The 19,983-nt window shown below is 44.3% G+C and overlaps 1 protein-coding gene across 38 annotated transcripts in view; it reads right to left on the bottom strand.

The window, feature by feature from the left end:
• The window catches only part of LIMCH1 (LIM and calponin homology domains 1), a 333,809-nt gene that overhangs the window by 67,300 nt on the left and 246,526 nt on the right, over positions 1-19,983 (bottom strand). For 19 of the 38 annotated variants that reach the window (XM_066385047.1, XM_066385031.1, XM_066385038.1 and 16 more), the window contains 8 exons: positions 18,305-18,557; positions 17,045-17,311; positions 7,862-8,164; positions 5,277-5,519; positions 4,409-4,738; positions 2,958-3,085; positions 2,756-2,849; positions 2,059-2,319 (listed from right to left, as the gene is read on the bottom strand). In XM_066385047.1, the coding sequence (XP_066241144.1) occupies positions 2,059-2,319; positions 2,756-2,849; positions 2,958-3,085; positions 4,409-4,738; positions 5,277-5,519; positions 7,862-8,164; positions 17,045-17,311; positions 18,305-18,557 (1,879 nt within the window). The remainder of the gene's footprint in view (positions 1-2,058; positions 2,320-2,755; positions 2,850-2,957; positions 3,086-4,408; positions 4,739-5,276; positions 5,520-7,861; positions 8,165-17,044; positions 17,312-18,304; positions 18,558-19,983) is intronic. The other 19 variants (XM_066385053.1, XM_066385060.1, XM_066385059.1 and 16 more) reach the window with 3 other exon arrangements.

Genomic DNA, 19,983 nt, shown 5'->3' with positions numbered 1-19,983 from the left:
ATTTGAACAGAACTGCCTTCACTATTAGGCAGAAGGTAACTAGAGCTTGGGCTTCAGATGGCTTTCCCAGTTGTCCTATGGGAAACTGAAATGTAAAGGTAAGTTAAAAAATGATGAAGAGGTTTGTTTTTTTTCAATGCAAAGTAGGTGCGTCAATAGGCTATAAGGACAAAATTGGCCAGATAAAGCACAGTTGGTATAAGCATCCTAAAAAAATGCAATTAATAAAGTTTCATTGTCAGGGTAAAGGTACTTAGAAAAATAAATGAAATATGTATGCACCTGTTGATTGTATTTTTGTAAATTTCAGAATTAATAAAGCACTTCAAAGTTAATAATTAGCTGGTTATATATTTCCATATTGTGAACTAATACCAGCTTCATTTGAAGTGAGAAGGAAAAAATGGATTTACTGCTCACTTAAGATTATCCCCCAGCACCCAGCACCATGTATTTTACAGGCTGTAATTACTCAATAAAGACTTATTGAAAGGAAATGAATCCCGAAGGTATGTGCTTGCACAATCATACAATGGTGTCATACAGCGAAGCTGACCATATCTCCTACGCTCAAACTAGTCATCCATTCTCATTTGAATATAAAGAGGACTCCCTTCTAAATCACAAATAGAGGGACAGAGAGAAGTGACAGGGAAGTCATCAGACTTCGACAGTCTTCCCTAGTAATCTGCATCAGCACCACGCTGGAGTGGGACAGGGGCTTTGGCTCAGACAGAGCTGGGTTTGAGTCTCGGGTCTGTAACTACCAGCTGTGCAGACATGGGTCTCAGGTTCCTCACTGCAGAATGCAGGTGAAAATTCTTACCTTCCAAGGTTGTGCAAGTACCAAGTAAATGAGAAAGCAGCTGGAAGGTAGACAGCTGTAGTCCTCCCTTTCTTCCTTTCATTCTAACTTGTTTTAAAGTAACCCCCGGGCGCAGGGACAAGCTATGCCAGGGCATCTGCAAAGTGAGCGCCTGTGGCAGATTGGTCCTAGCCAGCCCTAATCACTGGCACTCCAGGTGGGATCCCCTCACTTCACTTCTTTCTACTTCCAGCAGCCCATCTGCGACAGGGAGCTACCACCCACTCAACCCACCCGTGCATCCTCAGGAGGTGCGCTGGAGGGGAAGACACACCTGAAAACGGCTACAAGACTCTCTACAGTGATAAAACAGAGCACGAATATTAGCCCTGCTCCTCGAAACCAGAGCTGTAATTAGGCTGAATTTTAGTATACAGTATTATCCTAAGTCAGAAGAAGGTGAAACAGATCAAATCCAGGTGAGACAGATGGCTAGGATATTAATTTACAATTTTTTGGATTACCTAAGGTTCTCCTGCCCCCCACTCCACCCTGTTCCCCACCACCATCAAGGGCCTTCGGGAACGCTATCACGTCCTGGTTTATGGAACTTGTCACAATGCTAGACACGCCCCCCTTCTTTGCCCTGCATTGGTCAGGCGGCCCACAAATCCATCACTCTGATGAAAGGGAACAGAAGCTTCAGCATCTAGGACCTTCCACCAGACCACGAGCCCCTGGTTTATTATTTCCCTGCTCTTCATTTTAAACCTGTCACAGCACAGACCAGGACCCCTATGCTTAAAAAACACCCTTTCCTAATGTTGACATCAAATTAAATGATTAATTTTATAAGTGGCGTACATCTTCGCTGGCCTGGAAGACCTTCCTGGAATCAGCGTGCAATCCATTAGATGAGAAAAAGCTCCACTATGTTATCCAGAGGCTCCTATGTGAGCTGGGAAGGAACAAAAGAGCTTCTCAGGGTCCCCCACAGATGTGAGTCAAAAAGAATGTTTAACAGAAAAATTCACAACTGAACTATTCTTTCTACACCTACTTCCATGCAAAAAAGAGAGGAAAACAAATTGTTGGCCGACCGGGCCCGTTTTTATCACGCTGGTTCTGTAAGCAATGGCAGGTGAGCGGCGCGGACTGACCGTAAGGCACTAATAACCCATCCAAAGCACGGGTCAAGGCTCAGAATGGAGAAGCAATGTCACAAGAAGCTGGGCACAGGATAATCTCCTGACCTCTTATCTTTCGTTGGTGGGCCCTTGGCAGAGTCCTCTGTGTCCTGTTGCTTTGCAAACGGAATCGGAAGGAACTGGTTTGGGTTGGATCCAACGTGTCTGAGAGACATCCCAGTTCTCCTGGCCATCATGTCATCTTTTTGTGACTCAGACCACTTTCTTTGCTTTCTCAGTCCACCACCACTCCAAGCAGGAGTCGTCATCTTCTCTGCGCTCTCTTCTCTCCCCAAAGCCTCCCATTCAGAGGCCAGAGGACATGAACTAGGACAACATTCAGTCCAGCCAGTCAAAGTCCACTTATTGCTCAAGATATTTTCAGCAGCGTCACCCGCCTGGCGTTAACGCGAGACAGAAGGAGCCAATGACCATAGCCGCGGCAGCACTCACAGCAACTGCGCGTTAATACCGTGGACCGCCGTCATGCAACTGGTACTCACGTGGGAAGGGGGTGCCGTTTCTGGTTTTCACGATTCCTAAGAAGAAAACTGGCCAGGGCCCAACCACATGCAAAGGCTACAATCTCCAGCCAAGAGGGGGCATTGAAAGCGGAACTCTGACCCCGGGATGGGCGCATTCCTTTAAGTGACTTAACTCCACATCACATCAGTCACCAAGTGCACACTGTGGCTCGAAGCTGCTTCTGGGGAACTCAGAAGCCACACACAGCAGAGACAGCACACCCTGGAAGGAAGCTCACAGTGGCTGGCCGCTCCCCTCGGACCTCGCAGAACCCCTCTGCGCGCCTCCTTCTTTCTCTTCTTTAACATCCTGTGGCAGCGGTTTGGATATAACTAAAGCCAGAGAGGACAGCTTTACTACCAGGGGAGAATTCACACCAGACGCCTCGCCCCCACTGTCAGCCTTTACCTCCCAGGGAGGGAGGAGGCGTGGCTCCTCACCTTCCTCTGTCCCCGTGGGGCACGCGCCCACACCGCCCACACCACCGGCGTGCTCCTCCGGGGACTCCAGCACAGTAGCCAGCTGCGGGACCCTTCTGCCATAGTCATCTACGCCAGAGCTCACTATTCTGTTGGTAATCAAGTAGCGTTGGTATTAAGAAAGAAGAGGAAACAGTTAGGAGACAATGAACATTGTGGAGACTGAAAGATTAAGAGAGTTCGGTGGCTCTCGTGCCAGAAGCCAGTTAGTAAAATGGCGTATGCAAATTGCGACAATGCACTGCGGACCCTGGCAAGGGCCTGAGAAAGGTCGCAGGAGGCCGGCAGGACTCCAGGCTGGGGCTGAGTGATGCCTCCTCAGTAATCCAGGACTCACAGGTCCATTTCTCATCAATTACTTCTTCCCGCTCTTCCCTCCCTGCCCCCCGCGCGCCCCAGGTCCCCAGCAGTTTCTGAAACCCTCACTGTGTGTTTCTGGTGTACCGGGGTTATTTCCACCTAGTCTGCTCTCCTCTAGGGTGTCACCCTCAGTATGGAACCCAAGAAACCCCTCTGTGTGCCACGGATCGTCTACTATTTCCTCTGGATTTCAAGGAGCAAAGTCAGCGTCAGGAGTTTCCTCCTGCCCTGGGGGCTTCAGTTTGCTCCTACCCTGCAGGTGGGACGAGGCTTCCCAGGAGATCCGGAGTCTCATCAATGCCCTGAAGCTGCATCAGGGAAGAGAGGCCAGCCCACAGAGCCCATCCCCAGAGAGGGCGTGGGGGTCTAGCGCTGGAAGGCCTCCGGTGAAGATGAGAGCTGCAATAGCCCTATACGGGGTTTCCCCGGGGGACCCCTCACCGATTTGGATAGTGATTTATCCAAGGAAATGTTTGCCCCACAGGAACCCCCAAGAAAGGAATCTTTTCTTTTCAGTCAAGATTTATTACATAATTTTTTTAAAGGATGGGAGGGAGGAGACCTTTACGGGTTTTTTTTTTATCTACTTAAGATGTCCACATTTTGAACTTATCACACTGAGAACTATGTTTTCCTCCCTCTGTGGCATGACAAAGAGGGAAGTGATAGGTCAGCCTGATTTTTATTGATACGTCCTTAGGAGAAACACTAGGGAGATCATTAAAACATTCCATCTTGTTCAGTCAGTATGTCCAACTAATAAAATAGTGCTTAACGCAGCTGAAGGGAAAAGGGTCATTTGCCAAGATTATTGGCATTCCCAGGCAGTGAGTCTGGTGACAGCAGCATCAACATGGACGCTCGCCATTTAACTTCACATGCATGCTTCCCCCCAGCACGGCACGCTAACATCCCTTTTCTGCTAACCAGCAAAAGAGCCTGTGGAAACCGTGTCATCTCTGGAGAGTTCTTTAACATGCTTCAGCAAACTCTTTAGAAGCAGCAGCGACTCCCATGCAGCTCTCCTTGCACATGTTTGGCAAAAAAAATACCTGCCGTCGCTTTGTGGATTCAGCATTTGGTCCTCCTCCGAGCTGGACGTGGCCGCGAAGGCAGAGGACACGGAGGAAGTTTGAATCTGGCTGCTGTGACGGATGACTTCTTCCACGTCCTCCCTCGGCCCGGCCTTGCCAATGCTGAGCCGCTTCCATTTCTGCTGATCTATCTCTGTCACTGGTCCAAAGTGCACAAACTTTTGCCTGGGGCCGGAAGCTTTCTTATAGGCCCTCGCTTTGCGGACGGCCAAGTCATCCCAGATGGCAGTTTCTGCTTTAATTTCTGGTGGAGGCTCAGGGGCACAGATGTGCTCAACATCCCCATCCCTAGTCAGAACCAGAAGTAAGTTCCAAAGCTTTCTAAGGCAAGGACAAGTCATTAAGAAGTGTTTTTGTTTTGCTTTTTAAAAAATATTAGATAATATGAAAACTACGGCGAGAGCAGAATTGTTTTTCTATTCATCAATCAGAAGACGAAATGACGCAGGGCTTTAAGCATCTATCGTTTTCAAAAATACCACTTCCCGCATCATAAACGATGGCATAAGAACATCTTAGGTATGATGAAATATGAAAATTATTTAAAAATCAAGGTGAAATGCCTTACAGCGAACAAGCCTGTCAAAATAGCCATTCACAATAAGTTGGTTGAATTAAAGTGGAGGGTTTTTTCATCCATGTGGCTTGTAACATTTTGTATTAATAAGTTTCAACGCATGCACAAAATACTGCAAAATACGGTATGTTTTGAGAGGCATTATTTCCAGTCATAAAAATAAAAAAATGACAGACGAATAAGCATTCAATTCCTTCAAAGTTAAATAGCAGCAGAGCCAGGGGAAAGCCAAGGGAAAACTTGACACACCTCGTCTTTTCTGACACCTTCAGTCTCTCCCACGTCTCCAGGTCGGCTTCTGTGATACTGGACACCCTGACAAAGCTGGGAGCCTCGCGGTGAGGGCCGAGGCTGCCTTGAAGTCTCCGCTGCGCCAGGTCGTCCCGGTCGATATCTGGCACCGTCCTGAGTCCCTCTGTCGCAGGTTCCCTCGCCTGAGCCCGCACAATCCGGGTCGCTGCTGACTTCCCCTCTTCCATTGGACACTGGTTTCTGTCAGTATGATTCAGGCCCCCACGTCATCAGAGAAATCAAGTTCAAGGAAGGGGAGCAGACAAACAGATTGTCAAGCATGGAAATTCAGGGGCTGCACCAAAGGGTGGAAGTACCGTTCCCTTTCTCGAAAAATATGGAGTCAATTGGAGCCTTGATTACCTTCGCCTGTGTTACCCTTTTGACACTGTAACGAGAAGGAAACTTTTCCACCAGATGACAGTCTCTAGTTTAGTTTAGGAAGAGAAGCCAGGGCTCGCAGGAAGACTATTAAGATCGGTAATGAGATTTTGGTTTGCCAGTAATGATGCCCAATTCCCACACTATTCAAGTTACTATAAGGAATTCAGGTTTTCTGACTGAATCCCTGAGCCCTCTTGGAATGTCTTTTACTACCCCAGTAAAATGCTAGTAATGAGCTCTGCGTGATCCAGATTCTAGGATTAGTTTGGAGATAGCTGGAATGTTGTTCGCATACTAAAACATCTCAACCATAAACTCACAACTGCCGGAAAGTACATTTAAGTCAATTCCAACCAGAAAGTTTTGATGTTCAAACTCAGACTCTACTTCCTGACAGCATTAGCTAGGTTTGGCTTTTGTGAACTTGAACAGAGGGTATCCTCTTTTCCTTGCTCTACAAAGTCAGTACTTACTTCTTTCTTGTGTTAATAACTGTTTACTTTTATTGATGCTAAAACTGATATTTTCTATTTTTCTCTTAAGAAGTGAACATTATATGTCTAATGTTAATGATGTTGTAATTGAAACCACAGCTGTGGCATCTATCTAGCTGCATAAACATTCGATTACATTAAAAGTCAGTTTCTAATTGAATATGCTTCTCGAGACAGAAAAATCAAGAAATTACTGTATACATAAAATAGGGCTATCCGTTTTTTCCCAAGTATATCATCCAAGCCAGAAAACAAAAAGTTATTCTATTGTAACCTGGATGACTTTGTGTATTTGCATAGACTATGCCAACAGGAAGGCTGCAGAATTTTCTATTTACAGTACATTTAGTTTGGGGAAAGAAATTAAGGAAGAGCATAGCAAAGAGCTGCCAGGGAATCTTCTTCTCCCTCCCCTCCCCCCATCAGTTTTTTGATGTGCTCTAAAGAGGTCATGGGTTATCCCAGGCCTAGAACTGTGTCCCTATGCATAGAATCAGGTGACAACAGGCAAATGAAGCTGGAAATATCAGGAATTAAAATTGCATGCCGCAGAAAGGGAAAAAGGGAGATACAAAAGCTACTCATTTTCCTAACTCAAGCTGCTGAACCCCATCCAGAAGTCTTTGTTTCACCTGCAACCACTGATCCCTCCCACAAGGCCAAGAACCGCACAGATGGGGCCTCCTGAAGCTATCACGTGTCCTATAAAAAAATCCTGCCAGGATCTTTCAGGTGTTTTGTGGCTGGTACTTCCTAAAACAAAACAACAAAGATAGTCCAAAAATACACTACTCCACTGAGCTCGATGACTCTGCCCAAAGAATCATTTTCATTGCATAATATAGAGTTGAGATATTTATATTCTTAGTTCAATAGACTTACAAGCTTCTTAAGTGATAGGCAAAAAAGATGGCAGTTAATACTGAAGATGCAAACTCTCGCTGATTTTGACATAAGGAAAAAATACAGCTCGATCAGCTCTGCACTATGAAATTCAGCAACCCGACCCCTTAAATGAAACTGTAATACTCTTAGGATAAAATCACGGCAAATCCAATTTTACTATAGGTTTCCTTTCCCAAATTAAGAGGCGAGGAGAAAAGTTGGGAGAAGGAAACAATTAAAAACAATTTTCATGAACAAAAGAAGTGTGTTCTATATTAAGAGGTTTTATTTTTTTAAATGAGATCTATCTATCATCAAATGTGTAGGTGACCCTGCTATTGGGAGGGAAAAGAGAAATCTTCGTTTATTTTCTCTTCGAATATCTAAAAGGAGCTAACAGGAGAGAAGAGTTTATCTAAGGAATACAGGTATCTATGTTTTCTGTCTCCTGTGAATGGAGTAGAGCAGCCTTGAGAGGTGGCTGTCCCCTGAGACCAATGGCGGGTGTCTGTTAGTGCCGATAATGCTGCTATGACACCAGCACCCATATGTGGCGATGTGCTATGTCTAAGTTTATTTGGTGAGTTCAGCCCTATCTTGGACATGGTCTTTTCACTGTCTACCATTGAATAGCTGGAGTTCTGCTTCGACATTAACCACCCTTACCACTTATACATAATTGGGGCAGGAAAATGGAATTGGTGGGGGCTATGATACAAGTCACTTTTACTTATATTCTCTCTCTCTCTCATACACATAGACACACACACAAGTGCACACCTTTTATATTCTAGACTTTTTTTTCCTGAGATTCCTTTCGAGAGCTGTTTGCTGCTATCTGACTTCTCTGCCTCTTTTTTTCGGTAAGGCCCATAGAGGAGCTGGTTCAGAGGCACCACTGGCTTGGTCTGGTTCATCCTGGCTCTCCTCGCCGCAAAGTCGTCTTTCTCAAGGTCCGGCAGCCGACATGCAATGTTATCTTCAGACTCTGAGTCTTTGCCATGTTGGTGGGTCAGGAAAGGGTTTTCTTTCCGAAGGATAATATCGCGAACAGCTTCTTTCTCGTCACTTAATTGCTTTGGGCTGGTAGAGCAAAATTAAATTGGAACTCCACATGTCATCAGACCAAAAAAAAATTTTTTTTGAAGCCCCCATCTCCAGACAGGCAACTGTATTGTTAGTGAAAAGGTCTTCTCCCTATCGTTAGTTCAGATGATATTTCAGTCCAGAGCTGCATCACAGTTAGTGTGAGTTTTAGAAACTTGAATTCAGCCAGCTACTAGCAATACTAAAATTTCATTTAATTTATAGAACCCATTCTCATCAGAAAGGCAGGATCCTAAATGGCTCTGAAAGTGACAATCCCAACTCTTTTCATTAAATTTGGAAGAGTAGGAAGCCTTTTGTTGTTCATTTTTTTCTTTAGCACCTGAATAATGGACCCGGTAGGTACTCAACTTGTTTTTGGATTGACAGGGCACAAACTTGAGCCACCTAGACACCGATCTGGGGGAAAGTTCTGAGTACCCGGTAGGTACTCAACTTGTTTTTGGATTGACAGGGCACAAACTTGAGCCACCTAGACACCGATCTGGGGGAAAGTTGGTGAATGCTCTGTGGCAGCACACCTAGAATGTGGACCAGATTGCAAAGTGTAAGCAATGTCTTTCTGCACAGCTGAGCTAACCTGAAACATCCAGACGTTTTGATAACCATTCACAGATGGTCCCAAGGTGTAAAGGGCTACCCTGTCCTGCATTGCACCCTCCCATCAGCAACTCTTTCTTTCAAGTTCTACCCCCATGACTCTCCACCACCCAGCTCTTTGTCACATGCTAGGTGTCCAGTAAGACATTTTGACACAATGGCTTCAACATTATTACTTCAGCCTATTTCCATTTTCAGAAAGATCTTTAAGACCCCCAACTTTAAATTCCTATAGAAATGTAACTTAACGGTAGAACATCAGGACTTTTCCCTTTGTTGTTTTTGTTGTCATTGTTGGAAGTGGGTAGACTGCAAGTACAGTTGATTGTGCCTCCCTGATAGTCATAAGGTCACCCTTATTCCTAAGTAGTGCTGCTTGTTAAAACTTTCAAAAATCATTTATTATCATCTCAATTCATAAAGGTGATAAGCAAATAAAATATGTTGACTTCTAAAGAAAGTTCACCTACTTTGTTTACAATTTCTAAGAGAGGAATAAGGGCAAATTCATCATCTTCTAAAGACAAGTCATCTCAAAAATGAAGACAGGTGGAATTAGCCTGGCTAAGACTAAAATGAGGAGTGAAACGCTATGTTCCCTGGTCGACCAGGTGGCCCACCGTCTGCTGCTCTAGAAAAGGTCCTTATCTTAAGACTCCCGCAGGCCCCAGCTCCCTCTGACTTTTGGAAAATCAAATCATCATTAGTTCTGCCCAGAGAACTATTTCTCACTGCTGACTGTCATTCTCAATAAAAATTTAAAACACATTATATGGAGGTGATTGGTGGTCCTTTGCTTCCTGAATAAGTTTATTGCATAAAATACAAAACCCTGCCCTCTGTTGCACACCTGACTCTTGGTGTCTTGCCTGCCATTCCTGGACTGTGCTCCCAACATGTCTGTCAGGTATACCAGGTGATGGCTGGCCATGGCCATAACCAATGGTCAGTAGGAAATGATAGGCTAGTGAATTAATCTCTTCAAAAAGGCATTACTTAAAAAGCACACTGATGAAGACAAAGAAGGTGGCTAACAATTAGTGGGGCACATTATGTGCTAGGATTTTTTCTAAGTATTAATTCATTAAACCCTAATACTAACCCACAATGTTAGTGTGAGTAGCATCCCCACCTTATACAGTAAAACCTCAGATTAGGTTATGAAATACGCTGTTGGTCAAAGCATCAGTAATTAAGTTAAAATTTAAACCCAGGAACAGTCTAGCTCCAGGGGTCCTGTTCCTAACCACTGTGTCATTCATTAAACAAATGACCAGGGCAGAGACAGTATTGAAAGCAGAGTATTATACAAAAATTAAGGCATTATCATTACTATGGGAATAGAAGAAAGAGAAGTATTATAGATATTAAATAAAAGGGTCCTGTGAGCTATGCTTAGAAGGGAGTTGTGATTGGCATTGCTGGTTACAAAGAGCCACGTTCAGACAGGATTAATGAAAGCAGAATGCTAACTAATCATACCTTACAATGCTTGCGCAGCACTTTACAGTGTACAAAGCCCTTCACCCCCATTATCTCATCTCCGCTGATCCAACTCCAACTCCGGTATGGGAGCAGACCCCTAGCTTGAACCTCTTCAGTCCAAGAGTAGCATTCTTTCTATTTTATGACCAGAGGTCCTGGGTTTCAATCTCCCCCAACACAGCAGAATTCTTTGAAATAAAATGTATGCATTTATGCAAATAGCCATGCCAATTTGTGATGCCAATTGAAGCAGAGAGAATCTGGCGCTGTGTGCATCCTGTGAGCCCAGCCAGACTACAGATTCCCTGGGGTGTTTCTTTTCAGGCTAACTGCCCGGCGTGGCAGGACTCCCTTCAAGTGATCTCAGTTCAGATATGTGGACTTACAGAAAGGCGGTGAAGAAAGTTTTCCGTATCACTGGCCACTTAAAGCCACTCCCTGCCCACTTGAAAAACTTGTCATAATGACTGATTTTCTGCTAATGGCTTGGATCCTGTAAATTTAGAGCTGCAAGGCCATCTCAGAGAAAGAAAACATGTAACATAAATTCTGCGCTGGCATTTGCAGGACATAAGGCATTAAATCATAAGTATCAGGTAGATATGTGTTCACATGTGTCTAGTTACCAAAATATTTCAATGACTTTTTATAAGGTGCTTTTTTTTTTCCCTTGAAGGACCTTAAGCGCAGTCTATTGTGAAGCTTCAGCACAATTGATTTCATTTTTCAACAATTACAACTCTCTAACAGCCAGTACCTTCCAGAAACACTAATTTTCATGACAACAAAATGCAAGATGGGAATTCTAAGGCCCGCTGTGCAGAGGAGAATATTGAGATTTCTGGTTTCAGGCATCTGAACTTGGGTAAATTAAGTCAATTTAAGGGGCTTGATATTCCTGGGGAGGTTTGGCACTTTTATTTTTCCCCAGTCATTCACAGATGAGCTGCTTTGGGAGGGGTTGCCCTGTGGGCATAGCTCACTGCTTCCCTTACAAAGAACACAGTCCAGCTGAAATGGGAAATGTCAGGCCCTGCCTCCAACCCGGCAGGCCCATCCAGCTTCATCTAAAACAAGTAAGACTATCTCTGGAGCAGAGATTACGGCCTCGAAGCAGGTGAGCGGGAAGAAAAAGCTCTTGTCTCAATGTTTCTAAGGCTTATATATTTCAAAGCGAATGAGATAATGCTTCAAACCAAGGAAGAGCTGGCATTTTCTTTCACCCCCTTTTCACTTGGCAACACACAAGCAACCAACTCAGATGAGCGGTCAGTCTGTTCTATTCAATGGAACTGGGCCCTCCAGAAAAGCCTGTTCGGCCTCCTGGGAATGCCACGGGCAACACCAAAAACATCCCAGCGTCCAAACAGGCCAGCGACATCCAGAATCACAAAAGTTCATGCGAGTTCCATGTCGGCCTGGTTCCTGGTCCCGGATCCCCAGGGACCTGCTCAGCAAGTCAGCGACACAGGCAGCTGGCACGGAGGGACGGAGGGGAATACGTGTCTGGCACCGAGCTGCGTCTGCTCCTCCTCTCAAGACTTCTGAAACGTCTATTGTTCCTCAGAGGTTTGATTCCCTCTGTCATTAATTACTATGTGGTGGAGAGGATCCACAGACTAGCAGAAAATACTGAGCGCTGAAACATATGAAAACAATTAGAAAAGAAGTCCAATCACGTGAAACCTATAATTCGGTTCAAAAAAAAAAAAAAAAAAAAGTTTACGTCTCCAACGGGAAACACCAAGTCAGAGAACTCCCATCTCCGTAGTATTTTAATTTCGGGGGCAGTGAATCTTGTTTCTTACTTGATCCTCTTAAAAACAGAAAACTTGGCTTCTTTGGCAGAGTCTCATATTTTGAAGGGTTAATTAAGCTAACTTAATCATAAATTAAAATAGAAGGAAGAAGTGGCTTATATATATTTTTTACTTCAAGGGCAAGGCTAATAAATATTAAACTTCACACATTTATTGAGAAGTCCTACTTTCTGTCCCTTGATGCTAAGATACCTCCTAATATAGTGTTTGACAGGAAGCTTGGGACTCGGAGGCTTCTAAACTTATGTGAAAATGGAATACCATGCGTCTTTTCCCCTTTTTATAAATTCTGTTAAAAATAATACAAGGAGGTGTCTGAGAATACTTGGAAAAGAACGACATCAACAGGGAAAAGAGTCTAACAAGGAAAGGCTTGCTCTCTGTCTTCTGCCCCCTCCCCTCACTGGTGCCACTGTGCTCTCCCTATTTTTTTTTTTTTTTTTCATTTTTCCGAAGCTGGAAACGGGGAGGCAGTCAGACAGACTCCCGCATGTGCCCGACCGGGATCCACCCGGCACGTCCACCAGGGGGCGATGTTCTGCCCATCTGGGGCGTAGCTCTGTTGCATCCAGAGCCATTCTAGCGCCTGAGGCAGAGGCCACAGAGCCATCCCCAGCGCCCGGGGCCATCTTTGCTCCAGTGGAGCTTTGGCTGCGGGAGGGGAAGAGAAAGACAGAGAGGAAGGAGAGGGGGAGGGGTGGAGAAGCAGATGGGCGCCTCTCCTGTGTGCCCTGGCCGGGAATCAAACCCGGGACTCCCTCATGCCAGGCCGACGCTCTACCAAGTGCTCTCCCTATTTCTACAGGCACAGACCTTCGCAGCTAAGAACTGGGACAGGGAAATGTCCTGGCTCTCCTGTTGGGTTCAAAGACGTGGTGGCCAGAATTCATCTGGATGGCAAAGACAGGAGACCAAGGTTAAAATGTTTTTAAGAGAAATCAGCATATTGAAGTATTCTATATTCTTAGTTTCTAGACACCAAGATCCTATTCTTCTCCGTGATATTCTTTTAATTCCAATTAAGCTACTTTCTGCCATATTTAAAGCAAGATCCCAAATGTGGATTATCTTAGAATGGCTCTCAGCTCTGTCGTGGGCTGCAAAAAGTAAGTAACAAAGACACAAACATGTCAGGCTAGCGGCACAGGATGTATATGACCTTTATGAGAGAGTTAACAGCTAAAAATTAAAAAAAAGAATGCTGGCTGTTTGGAGCAGCTGTGTCACACTACAATTGGGGACATTCTCTGGGAATATGCATAATTGTCCTTGAACCCAAATGTAAATATTAAAGCAGAAGATCTAGGGTGTGATAATGTTAACTGACCTGCAAATTTCTGCTTATTAGAGCTAAGGTGGACAAAATATGTAAAAATTAAGCCAGACAACAGGAACTGTGGACAGTAAAAATGACCACAGAAGTATATATAATACTCATCAATCAGAATTACAATTGTACATTAACCATGATTCTAGGTTTGTACACACATGCATGTTGTCATAAAATATTTCAATGTTTTATTAGAAAATAAATCTCCCAGTTACTGAAGTGGCACAGTGCGCCCATGGCTTTTCCAGCTTTTGCCCAAACCCTTTTACCCTACATCACCATGATTCCTGGGCATGCTGAGTCAGCTTAATGTAGCTCCCTAGTCATCTCTCCCTTGTTCTATTGAATATTTTAAAGATAATATGGAAGTTTCGCCAGAAAATTAAAATAGAATTACCACGGGATCCAGCAATCCCAATTCTGAGTATTTATCCAAAAGAATTGAAATCATGATCCCAAAGAGATATTAGCGCCGCATGTCCACTGCAGCACTATTCACAATAGCCAGGATGTGCAGACAACCTGACAGGCCGTCGATGACAGGTGCATGAATAAAGAAAATGTGGTATGTGCTTATAACGGAATATTATCCAGCCTTTAAAAGGAAAGGAAATTCTGTAATACATGACACCATGGATGAACCTTGATGACATTACACTAAGTGAAATAAGCTAGTCACAGAAGAATAAATAGTGCATAGTTCCATTTATAAGAAGTACCTAACAGTCAAATGCATGAAATCAAAGGGTGGAATGGTGGTTGCCAGGGGCTCGGGAACAGGGAAATGCGTAGTTGCTGATCAATGGCCATAACGTTTTAGTTAAGCAAGAAGAATAAATTCTAGAGATCTGGTGCATAGTATTGTACCTAAGGTTAACAATACTGCATTGTACAGTTACAAATTGGTTCAGAGGGGAGAGATCTCATGCTAAGGGTTCTTATCACAATGACATGAACTTATTTATTTTTCAAATGATCAGATTTCATTATTTTTAAAAAAAGAAAGCATCCCCAAAACAGGATCCATAAACACTGGTCGGTGAGCATGTGCAACTTTATAAACACATTAAAGGGGCAGAACTACAGGCATGTTGCCTTGAAGAGAAAGCGTCCTGCAGAGGCGGCCCCCGGGGGCATGAACGCGGCTCCCTCCTCCAGGAAGTCACCAGGCTTGCTTTCAACGCTCACTGTGCCCCCTAACATCTTCAAAATGATGGCAAGCTGTGGCCCTAAACACAGGACTCAAACCCCTTCTTAACTTTCTATCAAATAAAATTGTTTAAAAAGGGAGGGAGAGAGGGGACATGAGACAATTTATGGAAGAAGGAACCTGAGTAGCCAATACACAGACCATGATAGTCAAGCATCTTAGTAATCATGGAATGATCAATTTTTAAAGGTGAGATTTTTTTTTTTTAAACTAAGGGAGTGGCAATTTTTAAAAATGATAAGATAGAAAAAATATAAAGACGGTGTCTTTGGTAAATTTGAGCTTAAAGGCTTAACAGATGTGACAAAAATGATGGTATGTGTCAAGAATATAAACTGATTTTTTTTAAAAATTCATACTCTTACCTGTAGGTATCTCTTATTACCTACTCTCACTGGGCCCTTTGAGTAGTATGAACGTGCACGTATGTCCTCACTCAAAGGGTTAACAAAAAACTCACTACTCAAAGAGCTCGATTTGAAGACAGAAACAGGAGCAATCTGAAGAACGGTGCACAATAAAGGGACATCATTCACTTCTGCATTCTCAGCCTCTAGCCTGCTTTCTGATACAAGCAGATGCTCAAATTATGTTGAAAATAATCTGTGTCTGATAAGGTCTCTGAGCCCAATTTGTTTTGTTTTTAAGATTTTTACGACACTACTCTTCATTGTTTCAGAAACCCAGAGAGCTGCTTTTAACATAAGCATGATTTTACGTTACTATCTTCTAGCACAAACATGTTTAGGATAGTCATAGTTTCTGGGGAAGCTCTGAAGAAACATGTCCTTGGCTGTTTTATCAATAGCAAGTTACTCTGGAATGAAATCCACAGAAATCAGTGCAGGAACTTCCCGTTAAGACCAAGACTACAGCAGTAACCACACAGGGACTTGCAGAGAGACCTGGAGAACGTTCCAACAGATGTTTGGGAGGCAGAGGTGGCGCAGGGGTCAGAACCTCTGTACCTGGCCAGCCGGTCAGCGGTCACCAGCTCTGACCCAGGGAAGTAACTTACTAACACCACTCCCCAGTTTACTCTTCTTAAAAATGTGTATGTCACCAAACTCCTAGGATTAAACGGGATGGCAAGTGGCAAAGGACTTTCAGTTGTCAAACTGTTACTGTTGGGTAAACAAATGTGTTTTAAGTTTGCTGGCTTGTATTGGGGCAGCGCCATGAGCATACAGTCTATGGAAGGCTGCGGGTCCTTGTCCTGGGGGTGGAGGGGCAGATTGCAAATTGTGGACTGACCTCCTGCTTGGGAGGGGCTGTTATTTGCTGGAGGAGGGTTTTTTCCCCCAGACTGTTTTTCTGGAGAGTGCAGAGGGAGCGAGGGAGTGCTGAGGAGCATGGGAGCCCTGAGATGTTGGCCTGACCTGGTTGGCTTGGGGCTGTTGAGGCTGGTGGAGGCCTGTTTTGTGCTGTGAGTCTGGGAGAGTCCGGAGAGAGAGAGGGAAGCAGTTTTCCCTGCCTGTTTGCTGGTCCACCCTTATGAGACTCTAATAAACGGCATGGCCCACCATCTTCTTTAGGCTCCACTGTTCCGTTACCGTCTGACGGAATCCCACGAGAACCTGCATGGCCACGGCGACAGTCACTGGCCTCACTGTTACAAAGTTCAATGTGTCAGACAATTTTTGGCTTCACTATTATTTGTTAGGATCTTTGTGGTTATTATATGAGAAAAATTAACCGGCTTCTCAAAAGACTACATACAACTGTAGAACGGTTGTATTCTGGTCCTCTGACTGCATTCTGACCGCCGACAGTCTCCATCTCACGTGTAATATGAAGCCATCAGGGCTGTATACTGCTGCCTTTGTTACAATTAAGAGAAGTAATTACTCCATTCTTTGTTTTTGAATCAACATGCTTTAGAAAAGGAGTCAAATACACCCAGTCTTTCTCACTACTCCCTTGGGGACAAAGGAAGTAAGTGGATTTTTGTAAGCCAGCCACTCTTGCTAAAGAGAGTGCTTCCCATTTCAAAGGAACTATTTTCTCGTGATGTGTAAAGTAAGATAAGAGCCATTTAGGAGTAGTGTGAAAATGAACAGGCCGTAAACCATAGAAAAATAAAATGTTATTGCTAGGTAAATCCTGCAGCCCACAAATGACTGACCACAACACTTTACTAGGACAAGGTCTAATCAAGCAGCAAGAAGCTTACTCTTCAGCAAAAAAACAACTCTTCACCTCCGTTTAAAATAACCAATTACTTAAGCAGAGACATGCCCCAGGACAGAGACTATTAGCCATTTCTAGTTGCTCCAAGTAGGGAACAGCGACGCACTGTACGTAAAGCAAGGAGTGGGGAAACAAGATGGAAACTCCAACAGGCCAGACAGGCTCCACACCCCCAGGCATGCACGAGCCAGCCAGGCCGGCCCTCGGCCTGCAGAGCTAACCTGGCGAAGCGCTGAGCCGCTGGCATGACCGTGATTCCAGCTTGCTCTAACCTTCTGCGCTTTCGGATTTCAGCGGCGTCTTTTTCTTCAGACTCAGGGGCGGGTGCCGCGGCAGCCCCCTCTGCAGGAGGCTGCTCCTCACCACTGCCAGTGGGCACGCCCACGCCTCCGTCAGAAGGTTTCCCGTCAGGATCCATCTGGCCAGCCGGGTCCTCTTCACAAGGAGCCCCCACTTCACTCCCCTCTTCCTCTATTGTTTCAGGATAGCTAGTGAGTTGGACAATATGGTTTACCGAACTAACAGACTGGCCTGGGGAGCATACCACAGGTCATCTCCTGGTCATTCGGATATTACTTTCCACTTAAAAAAAAAAAGTCATAGCATGCAATGATCCTGGCAGTGTGACAAAAATTAAATGTAGCCATTTGAATTGATATTGAGCAGTCAACACCTTTTCTGCTGGAATGGTAAAAATCAATGCCTTGTTTAATAGTTAAAACATTTAATAAAATGCTTGTTCAATGAAAATTCATAGATAATAAAGGTAGAATATTAGAAATAACCATGAAATAATCAGGATGGCTTTGCTGAAAGTATTAGACTGCACTGTAAATTTCTTTTATTGGACTATAAGGTTCTTGAAGGCAGAGACTATATCTTATTTACTGTTGGATCCCCAGTGCCTAAAAGACAATAGTAGATGCTCAATAAATACTCACTGAATCAATGAAAGAATAAAAACATAATCAGAGATTAGGAAAAACACTGTTTCTTTAAAGAGGTGAGCAGTCCAATGTCTCTTCCACTGAAGACGTTCTACAGGTGATTCTGAAGCATGTTCCATGCACCCCTCACATGTGTGAGTTTGATCTATAGAAGCATGCATCTCAGTAATACTGTCTTTTTGCATAAAGGTAAGTCTTTCTGCACCTACTCTAACAGGAGTGGGAGTCAGGCGGTCTCCACAGGAGGACATGGATGACAGATCTGTTCTCAACATTCTGTCAATAGGAGCAGTTTTTTTTTAAAAAATCTGCTTGTTAGACAAGTCGCTGTTGAACACCTACTGTGTGCCAGGCACTGTTCTAGGTACCTTCATGAAGCCTATGTTCTATCACCAGAGGTCTGGCCTGCCCACCTCCTCTTGTAATCGCATATCCAAGGTCTGGAGCAGTTATCTGAACTGATTCGCATCCAGCAGCTGCGGCTCCTACACCACTCATGTTCAAGGCAGGACGGGAGCGCAGCGCAGGCCTTACCTGAAGGGCCTCTCCCCGCTTAGGGGAGAGGTGGCGGTGCTCCAGCTCTTGCGATACTCCTCGCGCTCGGCTTTCTTCTTTCTCAGAGGGGCGGGGACATAGGCTGTCTGATTGCTCTTGTTCGGGAGGTACTGGTTAAAAGGCACTGCTGATTTCGGCTCACCATGAGAAGTCCGCCTGGCAGACATGTCATCCTTCTTCACATCAGGCAGCTTCCGATGTGGCAAGTCAGACTCCGAGTCACTTCCTCTCCCTGGGGAAGAGAGGACGGGTGCTGAGGGGTGTGCTGGGCACGCAGGACAGGTCCCGGAGGCACGGGTGCAGTACCAGGGACGTGGTTACAGTGGGTTCTGGGGATTCCTTCCTTCAGTTATTCACTTAACAAACCTAAAGTATCAGTCCAATTTAGTCTACTGTGGGAAAGGCTCTCAACTTTAACGGAGGGGAAAACCCCTTCACATTAAAAAAACAGAGGTAAAGAAACAGACTGATAGGGAACAGACTGACAGCTGTCGGGGGGAGGGGAGTTGGGTGACAAAGGTGAAGAGATTAAGCAAAAAAAAAACCCAAAAAAACCTCATAGACATGACAGTGTGCTGATGACCAGAGGGAAAGAAAGGTGTGGGGGGCGGAAGAAGGTAAAGAAGGAATAAATGGTGATGGAAGGAGACTTGACTTGGGGTGGTGAACACACAATACAATATACAGATGATGTATTATAGAACTGTACACCTGAAGCCTATATAATTTTATTAACCAGTGTCACCCCAATGCATTCAATAAAAATTAAAAAAAAAAAAAAAGCAGAGGTAAGCCTAACAGCATCTGAGAATTACAATTAGCAACACATTTGCAATAGCACGCCACACCTGCTCAGGTTCTTGCCACTCTCAAAAGAAAAAAGTAATAAATTAACCAAGAGAGTTTTTACTGACCACCTGTTGTTCCACGTGGTACACTGTGCTAGATATTCTGACACATAATAATTATAAAGCATTTGTGTTTGAGGTAACTTTACCCAACCCCTGAAACACCTGGAGAATATTAGTTATAATCCAGGAGCACAGACAGATAGGAACAATAGGAATTCAGAAAGTGGCCAGTTTGGATTATAACTAAGGGTTTGCCTTCCAAAGAATGGTTTGAGTTGTAATAAATGCGTGTTCCTCTATCCCAGAGTCCTTCCTGGTACTCATTGCTGGAGACAATCCTTTTTTTTTTTTCTGGGAACTTTATGGTCTGATGCTCTTTCCTTCTGCACAGTTTGCTTTCTGCTATTTCGCGAACAGGGCTTTATATCATCCACAGTACTAACTCCCGTGTCTCTGCACACGGTGGGCATCCTCCAATTGTCTGACGAATGAATGAAGTGGTTTGGCTTAAAAAGTGTTTTAGACAACGCAAAGGAAGTCAATGTTGCCGACATCAGTCTTTCATTGGGAAACAACCCCAATAATTAATGTCACTATGTCCTAGTTTCCTGAGTCTCCTATCATCACTAGATTTCTAAGATCCAGAGAGTGGAGCTGTCATTAAAACAAACACTACTATTTATAGATAGGCACCATTTTAATGGTGGCTGAAAACTGTTAATCAATGAGAGCATTATGAGGCCGTTCAACTCCAAATAGAAAACTACCCATTTACACTTGTGAAAAGAGATTTAAACTAAGAGCCGA

This window comes from Saccopteryx leptura, chromosome 5 (assembly GCF_036850995.1).
Source record: "Saccopteryx leptura isolate mSacLep1 chromosome 5, mSacLep1_pri_phased_curated, whole genome shotgun sequence".
NCBI classification, from domain to species: Eukaryota; Metazoa; Chordata; class Mammalia; order Chiroptera; family Emballonuridae; genus Saccopteryx; species Saccopteryx leptura.
This window is presented reverse-complemented; position numbering and strand designations above follow the sequence as displayed.